This window comes from Rhodotorula paludigena (genome assembly GCF_050403205.1).
Source record: "Rhodotorula paludigena JCM10292 DNA, Rt_paludigena_JCM10292v1_ctg5, whole genome shotgun sequence".
Lineage (NCBI taxonomy): Eukaryota > Fungi > Basidiomycota > Microbotryomycetes > Sporidiobolales > Sporidiobolaceae > Rhodotorula > Rhodotorula paludigena.
In genome coordinates this window covers 262,848-281,269 of record NW_027481453.1, presented here as the reverse complement: position 1 = coordinate 281,269, position 18,422 = coordinate 262,848, and the positions used below count along the sequence as shown (strand labels likewise).

The window sequence follows — 18,422 nt, the reverse complement described above, 5'->3', positions numbered from 1 at the left end:
CCGTTCATCGCTGCACATCTCCCATTTTGGGGCCGCGTGAAGGCTTGTCACCCGCCTGATTCGCCCTTATCCGCCGATGGTCTCGTGCTCTGGCATAGAAGGCTGGAATTCCTGCTCGGGCCGCCACGCTATCTCCTCGCTTGTCCAGCGGGCGCAACGACGGGGTGGGAGACGACAACGTCCTTCAAATTCTCGACTGCGATGGGGCTTGAACCTGCTACGCCGCTTCTGCGAAGCACGCTGAACACTGTGCTCTACTCAAGAGACCGCGGAATGGCTTGCGCGCGCCGGCCAGGCTTGCGATGCAAGTCCGTGAGTCGACATCGCTGAAGGCAATCACGCGTCCTGTCGGGCTCTGCACCGCTGCATGTGAACTCGCTCGGCTCCCCGGAGACATCTCCAATAGGCTCTCCTACCGTAGATACGTACCCCGGGCGCCTAATGGCCCGGACCGGCGCTTCTTGATTACGCGCTGACCAGATGTCCGAGGGTCGCTGTCCGAAGCGGGCGTCGGGCTCTCTCTTGGCCTCTCCGCGGTGCCGCACTTGCTTGGCGAGCGGTCCGGCTGCTTACAAGGCTATCTTGAGGCGCGGGGGCCGGGCGGGACTTGCGTAATCTCGGAGCTGAGCAATCCGAGTCCAGGTGGTCCTCAAGTGCATCAGGAGGGAGCCTTTCCATCCTCCTTCTTCTGCAAAGTCTTCAGCCGAGCCCGCACTACCCTCATCATGTCTCCCTCCGTCAAGCAAGTACTCAACACCGACACGACACGTCTCATTCTCGTCACCGGCGCGAGCGGTTTCGTCGGGTCTGCTGTCGCTCTCGAGCTTCTCAATGCGGGCCACTCGGTCCGTCTGCCGCTCCGCAGCCAGTCTCAGATTGATGCCTGGGCTGGCGTGTACGGCAAGAAGTACGGCGACCGCCTGCAGCTCTCGCTCCTCCAGGGCGCAATCACCACCGACGGCGTCTTTGACGAGTCACTGCAGGGCGTCGACGGCGTCGTGCATACGGCGAGCCCCGCAGACTTGCAGATCAAGACGAGCGCCGAAGACGACATCCTCAAGCCCGCAATTGAGGGCGCGCTTTCGATTCTCAAATCGGCCGCCAGAGTTGCGACCGTCAAGTCCGTTGCATTGACCTCCTCGTAAGTCACGTCTGGATTCGGTTGCGACCTGCATAAGCTGAAGCTCGATCTGCAGCTTTGTGGCCTATGTCAGCCCGCTCGAGCTTGCTCCCGGGCTGGTTGTTACCGAGGACCGCTGGAACCCAACTACGGTGATTCCAGGCCTCCGCAATGTGCCTTCCAGAGCAGTACTCACTAGATGTCGCCTTCACAGTACGAGGAGGCTGCCGCATTTCCCGACTCGCCGCTGCGCGGTGCTCTGGTTTACGGTCGGCTTGTCCAGAACCAGCCTCCGTCCTCAATGCTGACGCTTTATTGGACAGCCGCCTCAAAGGCACTCGCTGAGCGTGCTGCGTGGGACTTTGTCGAGCGCGAGAAGCCCAGCTTCACCTTCGCAACGTCCGCTCGCTCTCCTCTGTCTGACCTCACCGTTGAACTGACAACTTGCGTCGATAGCGTTGCGCCTTCGATTGTGCAGGGCCATAACCCCGTCCCCGGCGCGAAGAGCGTTGCCGAGTTGCGCTCTACGTCGCACTTGATGTACAAGGCGCTCTGGGACAAGGAGCAGCTGCCGCAGCCTGGAACTTTCGAGGACTATGTGCGCGCGTCCTCACTCCAGTCCGAATTCTTGAACTCACATTTGGACTGCAGCACACTTTCATTGGAGTCCGCGACGTTGCTCGCGCGCACGCTCGCGCCGTTACCTCGCACGCCGACATTGCCAATGGCAAGCGATACCTCCTCGCCATTCCTGACACCAGCATGGCCGAAGTTGCACAGGCGATGGCGAACCGAGTTCCTGAGCTCAAGAGCCACCTCCCGCCGATCTCGAAGGAAGACTTCCGAACGGCACCTTTCAGCTGGGTTGCCAACAAGGCGCCGAAGGACTTTGACTTCACCTGCAAGTCCCTTCCAGCCTGACGCATTCCTGCTCCGTACTGACAGATCCTCGCTCATAGACACTCCGGTCGCCGAATGGGCTGGCGAGATGGCCGAGCAGTTCTACCACCTCTCGCAGACGGAGAAGTAGGGGTTTTCTTCTCTCGCGCGCACGTTTCTTTTTGCAATGCAATCGGTACCTGACAGACACTGCTCCTCGAGTGCGCATCGCTTCTCGAGCCGGATTGCAAACGTCGCCGCGGCCTGGAAGGGCATCTTCGTCTCTCTCAAAGTCGAGGAGAAGCAGGAGTCCTGCTCAGGTCAATGGCCCAGCAGTGCACACGCACGCATCTGGAAGCCCAAGAAGCTCGAGATCGCCATGCGAGGGCGAAAATCGCAGCTTGCGAGCATGCGCGATGAGCCGCTCCGCGCGTAACTCCAGCGCACGCTCAACCTTGCTCCACCCCTGCGTCCACTCCGTGACACCGGTATCGAAGGGTCATGTTACAGTGACAGACACAAGCGGGCGCCGAGGCGAGCTGGAAGACGGGGTGAAAGTACGATAGACGGAGGGGTACGGGAGCGACGAGGGAGGGGCGATGGGACGGCAGGGGCCAGGACCTGGATACGACGGACAGGCGGTCTTTTTGCATGTGCGGTAGGTGCGAAAGGTAGGCGGAGGGGGAGTGAGGAGGCGAAGATGGTGTGAGGAGAAGGAGGAAGGGTGCCGACGGTCATCCGTCTGCGTGTACGGCGTCTGTGCGACGCAGACGCTCTGGAAATGGCGCTCAGGCAACGACGTCCGAAACGTTGATGGGCATTTCGTCGATCTGCGCTCGGAAAGAGCGAAAAAGCGTCAGTAAAGCGCCTCATCATCCCGTAAACGCGCCAGACGACTCCGGAAGCGCAAGTCGTGCGCCGGAAAGCTTTAAGTAACGACGTACTTGAGTTGCGTAGTGCTGCTCCAAATCCCTTAAAATCTTTCACGGGCGATCATGGTCGAAGAAGGAGAGCACGGGAGGAAGGCGCGTAAAGGGCGAGGGGCGGGGAGCCGGGCAGCGGTGCGAGGGAGAGCGGAGACAGGTGCAGGACGCAAGTTGCGATGCTACAGTCAGCACGGGCCTCCGAAGCAACTGTGCGGGTCTGGGAAAAGCAGCAGTAAGAGGTACGAACCTTGATGTCCTCGAGAGTCGCAAAGTTGATCGCGACACCCTTGCGACCGAAACGCCCACTCCGTCCGATGCGGTGAATGTAGTTCTCGCGGTTGCCGGGAAGATCCTGCGATGCGTGGCAGGTCAGCGCAGGTCTGCAGAGGCCGGGAAGGCGAGAACCGAGGCCTCGGGACCAGAACGCACGTAGTTGATGACCTGCGTGTCTCTCGGACGGTCAGCACCTCTGCGCACACTCGAGAGTAACAAAGACGACGCACGAGCGACACCTGCTGCACGTCGAGGCCGCGCGCCCATACGTCGGTCGTGATGAGGACGCGCGACGCGCCCGAGCGGAACTCGCCCATGATCGTGTCGCGCTCCTTCTGCGGCATCTCGCCGTGCATCGACGAGACGGTAAAGTTGGCCTCGCGCATCTTCTCCGTCAGCCAGTCGACCTGGCCCGGGAGACGAAGAGCGTGAGCGAGAGGCGACCGTAACAAGAAAGACGAGAGGGCGCACCTTCCGGCGGGTGTTGCAGAAGATGACGGCCTGGGTGATGGTGAGCGTGTCGTACAGGTCGCAGAGCGTGTCAAACTTCCAGTCCTCCTTCTCGACGGCGACAAAGAACTGCTTGATGCCCTCGAGCGTGAGCTCGTCGCGCTTGACGAGGATGCGCACGGGGTCCGTCATGAACTTGGTCGTCATCTCGAGCACGTCGTGCGGGAGCGTCGCCGAGAGGACGACGACCTGCGTCTGCGGCGGGAGGTACCGGTACACGTCGTAGATCTGGTCCATGAAGCCGCGGTTCAGGAGCTCGTCGGCCTCGTCGAGCACGAGCATCTTGATGTTGCGCGTGCGCAGGTGGCGGCGCTTGATCATGTCGAACACGCGCCCGGGCGTGCCCGACACGATCTGCTGCCCGTGCTCGAGCTTGCGGATGTCCTCGCCGATCGAGGTGCCGCCAATGCACGCGTGGCACGACACGTTCATGTAGTCTGCGGGCAGCGCTGCGTCAGTGGACGTACGAGTAAGCGCAGACACAAGTACGCACCGCCGAGCGCGAGCACGACGCTCTGGATCTGGGTCGCGAGTTCACGGGTCGGGGAGAGGACGAGGGCCTGGGTATCGCGGACGGACGAGTCGATCGACTGGAGCATCGAGATGGAGAAAGTAGCAGTCTTTCCGGTACCGGATTGCGCCTGCGGGAGAACCGGGTCAGCGAGTCGAAACGGAATGGGAAGGGGCGGCCGTAAGGCGCACCTGTGCAATGACATCGCGGCCCTTGGTGACGGGAAGGATGGCACGCTGCTGGATCGCAGAGGGCTTCTCGAAGCCTGCGCGCACCGGTTTGGTCATTACCAGCGCTGCAAAGAGGAGAAGAGAGGGCCGCACCGTAGGCGTAGATGCCGCGAAGGAGGTCCTCCTTCAACCCGAGCGCGTCAAAGGTTGGCGCCTGCCAGGGGCACACAAGTCAGCTCAGATGCCGAGGTGTCAGACCCGGCGCAGGGAAAGCACGTACGACGGTGACAGACTCGGACGTCTCGAAGACGAGCTTCGAGTCCTTGGTGCGGTCAATCTGCGGAAGCGGGCGCGTGTTGTCAGTGCGCTGTTGGAAGCCCGTTGGTTGGCTCTACCTGTTCCTCTGGCCCTGCTGTGCTCTGCCAGAGGCGAGAGCAAGGGGTCGTCCCCTCAGGCAGCGAGCATGCCACCTCGCTCAAGACAGCCGGCAGTCCGCCAGATGCCTTGTGGCGGTACTACCGAGACCTGCTGCACTGTGCATGGCTCATCTGCTGCCGTGTGAGGGTGTGTAGGTGGCCGGGTGGAGCTGTCGAGCGATGAGGCGGCGGTGCGACCTCGCGACGAGCGGGCAGGACGAGCGAGCACCGTAGCAGAGCGAGGAAAAGGCTGGACGAGACTCACCGACATTGCTGCGAGCGTCTGGGGACGGTGGCAGCGAGATGGCACGGGGCAACCTCGCCCTCGTCCTCGCGGCGCTCCCTCTCGCTCGTTCGCCCGCTCGTGCCCGCGCGCTGCTCGGCTGGGATGGCGTCGAGCGTGATCGAGGACGCACGCGCGCTCGCAGAGGACGCAGACCTCTTTGAACGCACCCTCGCGGCCCTCGTCGCCTCGCTCGAGCAGTCGCCCCTCCCGCCGCACCGCCAGCGCCTCGCCACCGCCCACCGCGCCGCAGACCTCGTCGACCGCACCGTCGCCCGCTCCGACGCCCTCGTCCACGCCCTCCTCCCCGCGAACGACGACCGCGCGCGCGAGATCGACGCCCTCGCTGGCGGCGGCGACCCCGGCGCAGACCTCGCAGAGTTCTACCAGCGCCTTGCAAAGGTCAAGGACTACCACCGCAAGTACCCCGCCCAGGGCAACGTCCGCGTCGGCGCAGACCGCGACGTCGACTTTGCCGCGCTCGAGCAGGGCGACCCAGAGTGGCTCGACAAGAAGTTCACCGGCGACGAGGCCCTCGGCCGCTACCTCGACCTCCACGAGCTCCACGACCAGTGGAACAACCTCGCCCCGCCCTCGAGCTCGGGGCAGGCGAGCGCGGGCGGGTGGAAGCGCTACTCGTACCTCCAGTACCTCGGCGCCGTCACCGACTTTAGCCTCTCGCCCCAGCTCAAGGCTTCGCCGGCGTACGCAAAGTACCTCACCGACCTCTTGGCGTACCTTTCGGGCTTCTACGAGCGCGTCCTGCCCCTCGGCGACCTCGACGCGGTTCTCGTCGCCGCCGACGCCGACTTTGCGCGGCGGTGGGATGCAGGGCTGGTCCCGGGCTGGGCGCAGCAGGCAGAAGAGACCGAGGAGAAGAAGGACGGCGACGGTATCTGGTGTGCAGCTTGTGCGTGCCGTCCCATCCTTTCGCTCCTGGGGGCATGTCATCGACTCTAAATTCTTCTCCCACAGGCCAGAAAAGCTTTACGAAAGAGTCGGTGTACACGGCGCACCTGACGGGCAAGAAGCACGTCAAAGCCGCGGCCAAGCTGCAGAACGGCTCGGCAGACTCGCCTTCAGCCCCCGCCGCAGCGAACGGCTCGGCCTCTTCCGCCCCTCCATCCTCGTCCTCCTCTCTCGCCGCGCTGCGGCATGCCAAGAACCGCGCGCTTGCGCTCAAGGAAGCGCTTGTCACCTCGCTCCTGTCCTCCGCTCCCCCGTCCTCCGCCTCGTCCTCTTCCACCGCTGTGTCCGAGCCCGGCCCGCTCGCGCAAATCCTCGCCGACACGCAAGCCAACACGGAGCGTCGCGCGGCTTTGACGGACAAGGAGCGCGCCGCCGAGATCGAGGAGCTCGAGGCGCGCGAAGCGGCCGAAGCGGCTGCCGCCGCCGCAGCCAAGGCGGCGGGTCCGGGTGCAAAGGCAGGTGCGGCGGCGGACGACGACGATGAGGAGGGCGAGGGGAGGATCTACAACCCGCTCAAGCTCCCGCTCGGGTGGGACGGGAAGCCGATCCCGTACTGGCTCTACAAGCTCCACGGGCTCGGCGTCGAGTACAAGTGCGAGATCTGCTCCGACCACGTCTACCAGGGCCGGTGCGTCGCGCGCTTCCGTCCCTCTTTCTCTCCCGTTCTGCGAGACATGGAGAACAAGTGACTGATTTTGTACCGGTGTGGCGCGCACAGCAAAAACTTTGAGCGCCACTTCCAAGAGTCGCGCCACGCATTTGGCATGCGCGCGCTCGGCCTGCCTAACACCAAGCACTTCCACGAGATTACGCGCATCGAGGACGCGCTTGCGTGTGCGTTTCTGTCCCTTCCGCTCGTTCTCCTCTTCATGTCTGCGCATTTCGTTGACACGGGCTGTGTTTGTGCGGCGTTGCAGTGGCCGAGAAGCTCAAGCAGGAGGGACGGCAAGAGCTGTCGCAGGCCGAGCTGACCGAGGAACTCGAGGACGACGAGGGCAACGTCTACAACCGCAAGACGTACGAGGACCTCAAGCGCCAGGGACTCGTGTAATGCGCTCTCGGTGGGCTCCTTTACCTCCGAAAGATCGTCGTCCCGCGTATTGCCGAGCTGTTATCCCAAAAGTGTTGTACGCTTTGCCGCTCGTTCTGCATCGCTGCGAGACCGCGTGGAAGGGCTGCACTGCAAGCTGAACCAGATACAACAGGAGAAATGGACGCCCAACAGCCTAGCAGTACCGGTCACTGCGCAATCAACAAAACGGACTGGATCAGTGCCTCCGCTTCACAGCATGCAAGAACTGAGTCGCTCGAGTCTCGACGCACCTCTTGAGCTTTGCGCGGCGGTCAAGCATGGCTTCGGCGAGCTTGCCCTCCTTGCGCGCGCGCTTGAGCTCGCGCGCGTCCTCGGCCGTGCGGACCGAAGTCGACCCGCGGCCGTGATGGTGATACTTGCGGCTGGCAGGGAAGGAAGCGAGTCAGGGCCCGCAGCGGCAAACAGCGCGACGAGAGAACGCACATGGCGTCGACTTCTGCGCCGGCGAGGTCGGTGACGATGGTGTAGCCCGTGCTAGGTTTGGTCTTGATCCCGTTGCGCTGGTCAAACTGCTGCTTGGCCTTGACGACGTACTCGCCCTGCATGAGCACGCGCCACCGTTCCGTCGCGCCCTCCTTCTCCTCGTCGCACCGCAGCTCGACCTTTCCCCCCGCGACGACGTCAACCGAGAGATACTTGCCGTACGCGCTGCGGATCGCCATCCTCCCCGACGCACCGCCGCTCCCGCCCGCCGCCGCGTCTTCGAGCGTCCATTCCTCCTGCATCCCGCGCGCCTCACGGTCGGCACTCACGCGTCCGTACTCGTCGCACCCAAGGAACTTGCCGCCGCCGCTCCGGAACGTCACCTTGTCGTTCGAGTCGAGCACGCGCGAGCACACCCACACGTGGTGCACGTCGCTCGGCTCGGCGTGCTCGTCCGTCCCGCCTCCGCCGGCTCCTTCGTCGTCGACGAGCGCCTCGAGCTCGTCGGCGCCGAGCGAGGCGAGCATCTCTGCGCTCGCGGCGGCGGCCTTGCCCTTGCCCGCCGAGGTTGTCGTGCCCGCGCTCGGGAGCACGTACGGGTAGACCTTGCCCGTCGTCGGGTTGAGCGCGACGCACACGGCGGGCGTCAGGTCGGTCGCGGGGAGCGTGAGGTAGCTCGGGCCGAGGAGGAGCGCAGGCGAGGGCGCGGGCAGCCAGCCCTCGAGGTGCGCGTCGGGGTCCGGGCGCGACGACGACGAGCCGACAGCGCGCGACGACGACGACTTGGTCTTCTTCTTGGCGGGCTTGTCGCCCTTGAACTTGAGCCCCATCGGTGCGGAGCGATGAGAGCGGGACGTGCGAGCAAGCGACCTGTCGCTGATGCGAGCGCTACGGGAAGCTCGACAGATGTCCGTATAAGCGACGAGGTCGCTGCTAGCAGGGCAGAGCGAGGTCGAGGCGAGCAAGCCGGGATAGCGGAGGGAAAAGGGGCGAGGAGGCGGTGCTACCAAGTCACGACTCTCGCACAGACAGTCAACGAAGGGCTTGCAAGTGCAGTGAAGGATGAACGACAACAGTACAGCAAACGAGGTGAATGAAGAACGAGACGGGGAGGAGACGCCTGCATCTGCCTCGCCTCGACACGCGGAAGTCACCGTCGAACGACAGTGTCCACCGATCCCCTACTTGTCCGGCAGTCGTAGCGTGTCGTCCCACGAGTGGCGCACGATGGCGTCGTACAGATCCGCGCGAAGCTCGCCAATGTACTGCACGACGAGCGGGACAATCTCGCGGCTCTTGAGCGGCGGGAACGTGCGAAGGAGCTTCATCGGCCTGCGCATCGAGCGAAAACGTGCGAGTCAGTGAAAGGCTTGGACTCTGCGGAGCGATAGGGCACCCTCGACAGAGAAGCGATCCGACGACTCACGACTTGCTGGCGAGCAGCTCCTCCCTCATCCCGCACAGCTGGGCCACGACGCACAACACGTTGAGCCCGACGCCCCACGCGAGGAGAAAGTCCCACAGCTCGAGGACTTCGCGCAGCGGCGGGGTTGCGGCGCAGAAGGTCAGGATCGAAGGGAAGGCGTAGATCTCGGCACTGAGATTGTACGAGAGGAGGTGCGCGTGGAGGGGTGGGTCGATCGAGGCGAGGCAGAAGTCGACGAGCTGCGAGGAGACCAGGCGGCTCGACCGTCAGGTGCCTGTGCAGAACACCGGCATCCGAGAGATCCTGCTGCGACCACGCACCTGCAGCGCGTCATGCACTCCAGTCAGGGTTGGCTGGACGTAGCGAGGCACCTGCTTCTCGATAAACGAGGTGAAGCAGGCAAAAGCTTCGAGTTGCGAAGGGAGGACATAGAGGAAAGGCGCGGCGAGGACATTCAGTCCCTGGACGTAGGGGACCTGGGCGTCGATAGTCGAGGCGAGACCATGTTCTGCTGCATCTGCGAGTCATGCGCAAGCGTGAGTGTCGGCTCGAATGCCGCCTTGAGCCGTTGCACCACGCTTACCGTGCTGCCGCCAGACGAAGGCCTCGAGGAGGCGCACGAGCCTCTCCTCGCCGACCTTGTCGAGAAACTCCTTGTCGGTGGCGAGGGTGCGAAAGGTGTCGTTGCGGATCTTGTTGTACATGGACGAGGGTTTGCGCGAGCTGTCGAGGGAGAGCACGGAAGCGACAAGTGGGGCCGCAACACGGGAGTCAGCTCGACCTCGGCGCGAAGGGTGTCGCTGAGGTGCGCACACGAGGTCCTGGTACGTCTCTGCGTCGAGCAACGGGTGCACTCCGCCCGCCTGCGCCGTCGGGAGGACGTAGAGGCCGAGGAGGAGCGTCCACACTCTGGGTCGGATCGACGCGCCCTCGTCTCCCTGGGGCAGACTGTCCAGCAGAATGGCCTGTGGAGCGTACAGTCGGTCTTCTGACGCCCTGATCACCCCGCTTTGAGCGAGTCCACACCTTGCGGAGTTGAAGGAGCCGTGCCGGAGGAGCCTCGTCGCCGCCTTGTCGACCGTCGAGCAGAGCGAGAAAGCGTGCAGCCGAGCCTGTACTCGCTTCTGGTTCGGCCGGCGCTGTCCCAACCTCCATGGCAGCTCGCGGCCGAGTGCGACGAGGTCAACCTTGCGCTCCTTTGCTTCCGCTCGACCACTTGATCGCTTTAAACGTCTAGAGGGGACCCAGCGCTGCGGCAGGGAGGCATGCTGCATGCAGGACACCCACCCCCAGTCCCGCCCAGCCTGCAATAGCTGTCGGTCCCTCGTCTCCCTCGCCTCTTCCCGCCGCAGCTGATCACGCCGTTTCCTCGACCGCACAGGCTCGCAGAGCGCAGAGACCGCCACGAGGTGCGATGGCGGCTACCCGTGCAGCGCCTGTCTCGCCGGCACAACCTACTGCAGCTATCCTCTCCCCTCTCCTCCTCCATCAGCTTGGACGAGCACCCCGCAACATGCCGTCCAGCGCTGGCCAGAGTCTACACAGCTCGTCCATGGTGCACAGGGAGCATTGCGGCTCGCGCCCGAGCGCGCGGAGGATGGCCGAGTTGAAGGGTTCGCTCGCGAGACCATGGTGCGCGAGAACGACGGTCAGCCTGCTCTCCCTGCCGCCGCCTTTCTACGTTTTGCTGACCCCTCATTCATTCTCACAGACCTGCGCATCCGACCCAAGCTCGGCAGGACGAGTTATGTCTTCCCCGCGACAGTAGACGACCGCGGCGAGGCGGAAGCGGTGGATCAGGCTGGCGATGCGATGCGCTTCACGTCAGAGAGACAGCTCATGTTGGGCCTTGTGCGTTCTCAGCTTCATATGCAACTGCACGGCCGCTTATCGCCTCCCCAACAGCACGATGCGCTCCCGAACGATCCGCTTCATCCCACCGTCTTCCTCAACGCCGCTGTGCAGGACCGCCCAACTCCGGGCGTTTCGCGCATTGCGCAGACTTTCGAGCCAAGCGACCTGAACCGTGGCAACGCCGTCGCGGCGATCGAGCTGCTGGATGACCTTGGCGAGGGGACGAGCACAAGCGTGGCCTGGCGGCGCGCTGGCGGTGCAGGTGGCCGTAACACCGCAGTCGGCTGGGGCAGCTTTGCCCCGCTGCCGTCGAGCCAGCGCATGCCGAGCCGGAAGGGCAAGGAGCGCGAGGTCGAGCCCGACGAACAGCTCTCGCTTCCTCGCTTCCGCACCTCTGCCGCGCCCCTCGTCTCGACCACCAGCCCCATCCAGCAAATCCAGCTCGCCGCACTGCCGACCGCCTCTTCTGCACTACTCGGCGTCCGCTCGCAGACCTCTCTCGACCTCGTCCACCTGCGCGTCCCCACCCCTTTCGACCCGGGCGAACCGCCCACCACGCTCGCGCGCTTCTCCTACTTGGGCGCGCACCTCTCCCGCCGCCCCATCGCCGACTTCATCCTCGGCGGGATCTCCTCCGCGTACGGCGATCCGGGCGCAGGCCTCATCGTCGACACGGAGGGCTCGCTCTTTGGCTGGGGGCTCGGCGCGCGGGGATCCGGTCGCATAGGCGATGCCGACTGGAGGGGCGCACAGCCCGAGGTGTTTCGTCTGCGAAAGGGGAGAAAGAAGGGCATGAGAGGGTACTCGGGGTCTGCGTGGGTTGGCTGGGGAGGCGCCGGCGGGAAAGACGCCGTTGTCGCGGTCGAGGATGAGGTGCTGCTGTACGACTTACGGGTACGGCGACTCGCCTGCTGCTTTGTGTCGTTGCTTACTGACTTGCTCGAGCATGACAGTCGGCGAACGCTTCTCTCACACTTGTCGGCGAATCCGTCCTCTCGCTACATCGCCCCTACGGCTCGACCGGCAGCGCTCTTGTCACCTCGCTTCTCTCTCGCTCGCCGTCTCCACCGCTCCTTACCACCTCGATGCCCAGTACCAGCACCGCGACACCTCTCCACGTCGTCTGCACGACGCAAGACGTCCTCTGGCTCGACGAGCGCATGCCCGGCCGGGACCTTCTCCGCTGGCGGCACGGCCGCGTCGGCCCCGAAGCGAAAGGCGTCGACCGCACGCTCTCCCTCTTCGAGCTGCCCACGCACGCAGGCGACGCAGACGGCATCCAGCGCGTCGCGCTCACGTCGCGCCTGCACGCCCGCATCGACATCTTCACGACCTCGGCGGACCCGACGATGGCGCCGCAGATGGCCCTCGCGCCGTATGCAATCCCGGGCCCGGCGACGGGCGGCGGCGCGGCCGACTTCGTCCGCGCGGGACTCGCGGTCGTGCCCCTCCCTGCTGCCGAAGCCTCGTCCGCGACTGCGCCTGCGCACGATCGCATGGACCTCGATTCGTCGTCTGAAGACGATGGTTCGGCCTCTGCCGCTGCGCGACGAAGGCGCCGTGACGATTCGGCAGGCGACGAGGCAGAGCGCGCTCGTCGGGCGCGCACGTGGCGCTTTGTCGAGGTCGGTGTGCGCGGCGAGGTGTTCGAGCGGGAGGTTGAGCTGGCACGGTGGGGCGACGATGGTGCGGAGGTGCAGGATGAGAGGGAGGCACCGCTGTCGAGAACAGGGCAGGATTGGAGCGAGGAGGTCGAGGCGCTCGAGCGCGGGACGAGGGCTGCGCGACAACGTCGACCCGAGGACGAGGCGCGCGACGAGAGGCGGCAGATCGATGTGCAGCATGTCGTCGAGCGGTTACGCCCGGACAAGGTGCTCGAGGCATCGGTCCAGGAGCGGGTCAATGACGGTATCGTCAAGGCCGGCGAGCTATTGCAACTGGCGGGCCGACCAGAAGAGGGTGATGTCGGCGCACTGACTGCGTAGGTTCTTCTTGCTCTTTACTCAAAGCTGTGCTGACCTTGGCTTACAACAGACTCGAGCTCCTCTCGCTCTCGTCAGGCGATCAGACGAAGGAGCTGCCTGCTGTCGGCTGCCTCCCGCGCGCGACATGCTATGCCGCTCTCAGTACGGTCTCGCACGGTCAGGCTAGCGAGATCGACCCCTCAACCGCGCCGGCCTCCCTCGCCCTGCACTGCGCCGAGACGCCGACCCCGTTTTCGGTACTTCTGCCTCCACCGCCGCCTGCCGTCGCTCTCGAACCGAACGATATGTCGTCGCCCGTCGCCCGCCTGGCTCACCTCGCATCACGGCGCGCCGCAACCGAAAGTCGCCTCGCGTCGCAAATCCTCTTCCCTCGCGCTCTCGGACTCGACGAGCCGACGATGTTTCCAAACCAGCCACAACCGGCGAAAGAGGAGCCGCCAGCTCTGCACCTTTGCTACCTTCGTCCTCGACGCAACTCGCCAACAAACTCGGACGATGATGCTGACTTGCCGCGAGCACCCCGACGCGCGCGCAAGAAGCAGCAGCTGCCGAAGCCGACCCTCGACAACCTCGGCGCGCGCCTTCTGTTGGCTGAATGGCACGTCGGCGCCGATCCGCGCTCGTACGCCTGGCACAACCCGTACGATGACGCGAAGGACAAGGACCTCGACAGTCTCGCCTATTCGCAGTCGCAGCTAAACGGCAAGGGCTCGAAGCGCCATAAGAAGAAGCTCGAAGCAGGCGAGCGCGGCGCACCAAGCGGAATGGCCGACATCCCGCCGTTCAGCAGCTCCCAGCCGTTCCCTTCGAGCTTCCCGACTGCCTTTCCGCCATCGTCATCCCTGCCCGCTTCGTCGCAGTCCTACTTTCCCTCGCTCGCGCCGCCCAGTGTACCGCCCACAATCGTCGAGGAGCCGCCCGCCTCGTCGTCGCAGCCAACGCAGACGCAGGACTGGGCGCACCTGGCCGCGACGCAACCCACCATCGCCATCACGGGTTCGCCAGGCCCCGCGACGGGTGCCTCGCCATCGGCGCCAGGCTTCTTCGGTGGTGCGGCGTCGCAGGTCGTGCCCGGCGCGTTTGGATCGCGGTTGGCGGTCGGTGCCGGGAAAATCGGCGCCTCGGAGCGGGAAAAGAAGAAGAAGGCGAAGAAGCGCGTGTCTGGGTTCTGATAGAAACTGGTCGCATACACTAGACGCTTGCAACATGTCTGCGATCTATGGCCGCGCGTGTGCATATTCGAGATTGCCGGGTTCAACGCCGCGGGCGGAGCGAGACCGGAAGCGGCCGCACCGCTGCTTGAACTTCCGTGCCGCTTCCTCGCGCCTGAGCGTGCTTTGCAAGACCAGAGTGCACGCTGGAGCACCCCTAGCAGCACCGCACTCCCGCTTGTCCGCCGCCCATGCCGTCTGAGCAGGACGCCGCGAGCGACCGCCGTTCCGATGAGGTCGATCTCCGCAATCCCAGCGACCTGCGCGACTTTGTCTACCGTGCGTGTGCTTTCAAGAGCTCTGCTTGACCCAGTCAAGACGCGTCCGGAGCTAAAGAAGTTGTGGTCGCGCTTGCAGGGAATCGGACTACCCTCGCCGCTCTCACCGCTTCCTTCACCAGCACCGTCGCAGGGTGAGCTTGATGCGTGCGCGCGTGCGAATATCGCTGACCCTGCGCGTCCGCAGCTTCCCGCTCGACAGCGTAAAGTGAGGGCCGACTTCCTTTGACTCTCTGCGACTTCCACCCGTTATACCCGACAGAGCAATGGAACGGAGTGACGACCTTGTGTGGACTCAGCTGACGTTTCTCAATCCGCAGATCGCGACTGCAAGTCAAGCGGTACAGTTCGGTGCTCGATTGCGCGAGGAGGACCTATGCAGAAGAAGGGATCAGAGGATTCTTTCGCGGCGGTGAGCTCCATGACCCTTCTACAGTCTGTACGAGCTGACCTGAGCACATACTGACCCGCTCGACACGTGCAGTGACGATCCCGCTCATCACGATCACGCTCGTCCGGACCGCGTCGTTTAGCATCTACACCTGGACGAAGGACGGACTCGTCGAGAAGGACATCTTCACGGGCAAGACAGCCGGCGGGACGGCAGCGGCTGGTTTCCTTGGAGGCGCGGCGTCGGGCTTGTTGCTGAGTGTCGGGACCTCCGCGTTCGAGTACACCAAGATCAAGCTCCGTGCGTTGCTTGCTCCTGCCGTTGCTTTTTGGGCTTGACTGACAAAGTGTGAACGTCCAAAGAACTCGAGTACTTGATTGCGTAAGTCAGGCTCGAACGGCAGTAAAAGGCAGTATTGACCTTTTCATCCGTCAGCATGAAGAAGGGCGTCCCCTATGTCCCGCGAGGAACGATCAAGGGCTTCCTGGATCTCTACCGACAAGGCGGGTTCCTCGGGCTCTATACCGGTTTCCGCCTGCATGCACTGCGGGACACCCTCGTACGTCCGTCGCTCGGTTTCCTCCTCACTGTGCTGACCGTTTACCGCTGGGGACAGGGCACGGGCATGTACTTCGGCATGTACGACACCGCTCAACATGTCATCCAGAGCAACCCAGACGTCTTCCAGCATGTACCGACTACCCTTTCGACCTTCGTGTGCGGCTCAGTCGGTAAGTTCCGGCGCTTTTTCAGAGCGCTCTCCTCCGCTGACGCGCACTCTCGCAGCTGGAGTAACTTCCTGGGCCGCCATCTACCCCGCGGACCTCGTCAAAGCCAAGGTTCAGCGCAATGCGCTCGCCGATGTTGCGTACGAGCGGCCATGGTCCATCTTCCGCCGCTTGTCTGCCGGCGGCATCGCGCGGCTGTACCGCGGCCTCGGCGTCTCCGCAACGTGAGTCTGCCGAGCCCAGGCTCATGGGCACAATTGCCTCGCTTAATCGAGTTTCGAGACATTCATTGACCGACTCGTCCCGCAGCCGCTCCATCTTTACGCACGGCCTGATGTGGACCGTTCTCGAGAAAACGCGCACGGGCCTCGCACAATGGACCGCGCCGCCAGGCGTCGACGCACGGATAGAATAGACGATCCGTCTCTCTCGCTCTTCGCACTGCCTCCTCAGCGCATCTTTCGCCACCTCTTGCCTGCTCTCCCGAGACAACGGGCGGAGTGGCGAATCTATACCCACTTCTCTGCACGGCTCGGACAAGGTGGTACAACAACACCGTTCATGTTCGACGCCTCGATACCCTCTTCTCTCCTCTCCATGTCCAGTCCTGTCGTTCCGCATCTCCCTCGCATCGATCCCCTACATGTCTATTGTATCGTATCGCCATCATTCAGCGTCGTAAGCGTCGTCGGCGAGAGTGCGTGTGCGCTCGATCGTGCCACCGCCGAGGCACCACGAGCCGCGGTAGAGCGCAACCGTCTGCCCGGGCGAGACGCCTACAAGCGGATGTTGCAGCGCCAGAAGAAGACTCCCGTCCTGTCTGCGCATGCGAGGGATGTCAGTCACGGCAGCGACGATCAGGAAGTGTACCAGGACGCACTGTCTTCGCACGATGCACTCTGCGAGTGCGCCGCCGGGCAGCGAGCGCGTCTGCGCTTCGCATGCAAAGCCCTCGGGCGTGTCGATCTCGGCTGGCGGATGCTGCGGCGAGGTCCAGAGGAAATCGCTCGTCGGAATGGCCGTGCAGCGAAGGATGGGCGAGCTGCGCAATCTGGATCAGCTCGAGGCCGGGGACGCGGGATACAAGGACAAGCAGGCGCACCTCTTCGGTACGACGACGACGACATTGCGTGCGACGTCTTTGCGGCCGACGAACATCTTCTCAGGGAAGCCGGACAGGCGCGCGCCCTCGCCGATTGTGTAGCGCCAAAGCCCGTTGTGCGTGCCGACGACCTTGCCGTCTTCGAGCTCGATGTTACCCGGCGAAGGTGGGAGGTACGAGTCTGTGGGAAATCAATGAACTCGATATGCAGTTGCAGAAAGGAGGGAAAGGTGCGCACCGAGAAACCCGCTGAATCCTTTGCGCACGCCGACAAAGCAGATGCCCATGCTGTCCTTCTTGTCGCCCGTGTGCATGCCCCAGTTGCGTGCGAGCTCGCGGACGGCGTCTTTCGAATGGTAGGCGCCGAGGGGAAAGAGCGTGCGGCGCAGGGCCGACAGTGGTGAGGTTGAGAGGTAGTGCGACTGGTCCTTGCCGAGATTGGCGGCGCGGTGGAGAGCGGGTTCGACAGGATTGAGAGGGGAAGGGAGCAGGCGAGCGTAGTGGCCTGTCGCGATCCAAGCGGAGGGCTCTCGCGAGAGGAGGCGATCCGGCAGTATGCGGAACTTGATGTGCCTGCACGTACGAAATCAAGCTGTCAACTCTCAAGGACACAGGGTGCGGAGGTGACAGGTTAAAGCGCACTGGTTGCAGGTGACATCTGGATTCGGGGTCACGCCCGCTGCCCATTCCTCCAGCGCTGGTTCGAATACCTGCGCCCAGTAGTCCCGCGACAGGTCCACCAACTCGGGCTCGACTCCACCGAGGTGTTCACGGCAGACGCGCTGCACATCGTCCCAGTCGCGCTCCCACTCGCAGCCGCCCGACCCGCTCTGCTCGTCGAGCGTGTCCCAATTCCGCATGAAGACGGGCGAGACGTCGTAGCCCTGCTCTTGTAGCAGTCGTGCGGCTACGCTCGAGTCGACACCGCCAGACATGCAGGCGAAGACCTTGGTCCCGGAAGGCGGAGGACCCCAACTGGGCTTGTCGGATAGTGGTGCTCCGGAAGCGGCGTAAGAGCGCCAACCGGTCGACACTGCGAACCATCGACGTGCGTCTCGCACTCCTGAGAGCCGGAGCCGCGGCCTTGGAGTACTGGGCAACACCGTGCGGGCCATGCACGATGTGCAGCGTGCGAGCATGGCGAGAGGTGGCGACCACAGCGAGGACCGTTGCGAAGGGCCTTGTCAAGCTGATATCGCCCTTTCTAGCCGATGCTACCAGTCACAGCTCGTCCAGTAGAAGGAAGCGTGCGGCAAGACGCCGAGAGACGATCTCGCAGGTTGACTTCGTGCGATCCGCTCAAGTCGCGTCGGCATCGTGCGAGATGCGGCGAAGCATCTCGATGTGTCGCTAGCTCGCTGACAGACACATCCGCGCTCTCGATACCTCGCCCCACGCTGTAGTCGCCGTGCATGGGTCTCTGCAGCTCGCCCTCTCGTCTGGCTGCTCGGATGGGACCTGCACTCGTCTGTGCGCGCTTGACTACGCCCCAGGTACGTTACGAAGCCTTCATACGGCGATTGCGCTGGTCGGTACGGCCATCGTTGGGGGCGACGCTGACTTTCAGGTGCTGTCCCCCTCGTCCAGCCAACCACCGTGCGACTTCGCAACCGTCTCTTCGCACCGCTCGAGCCGCCCTGTCCGTTCTCCAGCTGCCGTATGACGGTGCTTTTGAGCGCTCACACAAGCCTCAGCCCGCCTCGAGCTAGTCTGCGCTCCCTCGCTCCTCCGGCTCACCGCTCCCCCTCATGAGCCAGAACTGCTACGCCTCCTACATGCTGCGCTTGCTGACTCAACATCAGCTGCTACACCGTCACGCCGCAATGGTTGACCTGAGCTGACCGCGCTGTACAAAGCCCAACCCTGCTCGTGAG

General features: G+C 63.9%; 8 protein-coding genes across 8 annotated transcripts; 4 read left to right on the top strand and 4 right to left on the bottom strand.

Annotated features, from left to right (window-relative positions):
- Positions 1-725: 725 nt before the first annotated feature.
- Positions 726-2,041, top strand: JCM10292_007487 (uncharacterized protein; the record flags this gene model as incomplete). Its single annotated transcript, XM_076646576.1, has 6 exons — positions 726-1,141; positions 1,197-1,272; positions 1,335-1,389; positions 1,444-1,519; positions 1,577-1,718; positions 1,772-2,041. 6 exons carry the CDS (start codon positions 726-728, stop codon positions 2,039-2,041), a joined length of 1,035 nt encoding a protein of 344 aa, XP_076507818.1.
- Positions 2,042-2,787: 746 nt separating this feature from the next.
- Positions 2,788-5,076, bottom strand: JCM10292_007486 (uncharacterized protein; the record flags this gene model as incomplete). Its single annotated transcript, XM_076646575.1, has 11 exons — positions 2,788-2,829; positions 2,944-2,979; positions 3,173-3,277; positions 3,355-3,366; positions 3,429-3,605; positions 3,670-4,145; positions 4,202-4,349; positions 4,411-4,484; positions 4,543-4,603; positions 4,670-4,726; positions 5,071-5,076. The coding sequence occupies 11 exons, from the start codon at positions 5,074-5,076 to the stop codon at positions 2,788-2,790; spliced, it is 1,194 nt and encodes a 397-aa protein (XP_076507817.1).
- Positions 5,077-5,193: 117 nt separating this feature from the next.
- On the top strand, positions 5,194-7,108 carry PRP9 (SF3a splicing factor complex subunit PRP9; the record flags this gene model as incomplete). Its single annotated transcript, XM_076646574.1, has 4 exons — positions 5,194-5,998; positions 6,064-6,685; positions 6,776-6,891; positions 6,975-7,108. 4 exons carry the CDS (start codon positions 5,194-5,196, stop codon positions 7,106-7,108), a joined length of 1,677 nt encoding a protein of 558 aa, XP_076507816.1.
- Positions 7,109-7,283: 175 nt separating this feature from the next.
- Positions 7,284-8,403, bottom strand: JCM10292_007484 (uncharacterized protein; the record flags this gene model as incomplete). The annotated part of the gene is made up of 3 exons (XM_076646573.1): positions 7,284-7,299; positions 7,381-7,512; positions 7,574-8,403. 3 exons carry the CDS (start codon positions 8,401-8,403, stop codon positions 7,284-7,286), a joined length of 978 nt encoding a protein of 325 aa, XP_076507815.1.
- Positions 8,404-8,754: 351 nt separating this feature from the next.
- On the bottom strand, positions 8,755-10,154 carry BUB2 (Bub2p; the record flags this gene model as incomplete). Its single annotated transcript, XM_076646572.1, has 6 exons — positions 8,755-8,905; positions 9,000-9,238; positions 9,320-9,516; positions 9,583-9,722; positions 9,813-9,964; positions 10,026-10,154. 6 exons carry the CDS (start codon positions 10,152-10,154, stop codon positions 8,755-8,757), a joined length of 1,008 nt encoding a protein of 335 aa, XP_076507814.1.
- A 117-nt stretch (positions 10,155-10,271) lies between these two features.
- Positions 10,272-14,010, top strand: JCM10292_007482 (uncharacterized protein; the record flags this gene model as incomplete). The annotated part of the gene is made up of 6 exons (XM_076646571.1): positions 10,272-10,314; positions 10,381-10,647; positions 10,711-10,850; positions 10,905-11,747; positions 11,807-12,834; positions 12,888-14,010. 6 exons carry the CDS (start codon positions 10,272-10,274, stop codon positions 14,008-14,010), a joined length of 3,444 nt encoding a protein of 1,147 aa, XP_076507813.1.
- Positions 14,011-14,240: 230 nt separating this feature from the next.
- On the top strand, positions 14,241-15,861 carry JCM10292_007481 (uncharacterized protein; the record flags this gene model as incomplete). Its single annotated transcript, XM_076646570.1, has 10 exons — positions 14,241-14,328; positions 14,407-14,461; positions 14,515-14,535; positions 14,648-14,739; positions 14,812-15,018; positions 15,081-15,099; positions 15,154-15,277; positions 15,335-15,449; positions 15,505-15,670; positions 15,756-15,861. 10 exons carry the CDS (start codon positions 14,241-14,243, stop codon positions 15,859-15,861), a joined length of 993 nt encoding a protein of 330 aa, XP_076507812.1.
- Positions 15,862-16,112: 251 nt separating this feature from the next.
- On the bottom strand, positions 16,113-17,663 carry SLM3 (tRNA-5-taurinomethyluridine 2-sulfurtransferase; the record flags this gene model as incomplete). Its single annotated transcript, XM_076646569.1, has 5 exons — positions 16,113-16,266; positions 16,327-16,488; positions 16,549-16,729; positions 16,787-17,121; positions 17,191-17,663. The coding sequence occupies 5 exons, from the start codon at positions 17,661-17,663 to the stop codon at positions 16,113-16,115; spliced, it is 1,305 nt and encodes a 434-aa protein (XP_076507811.1).
- Positions 17,664-18,422: the final 759 nt, after the last annotated feature.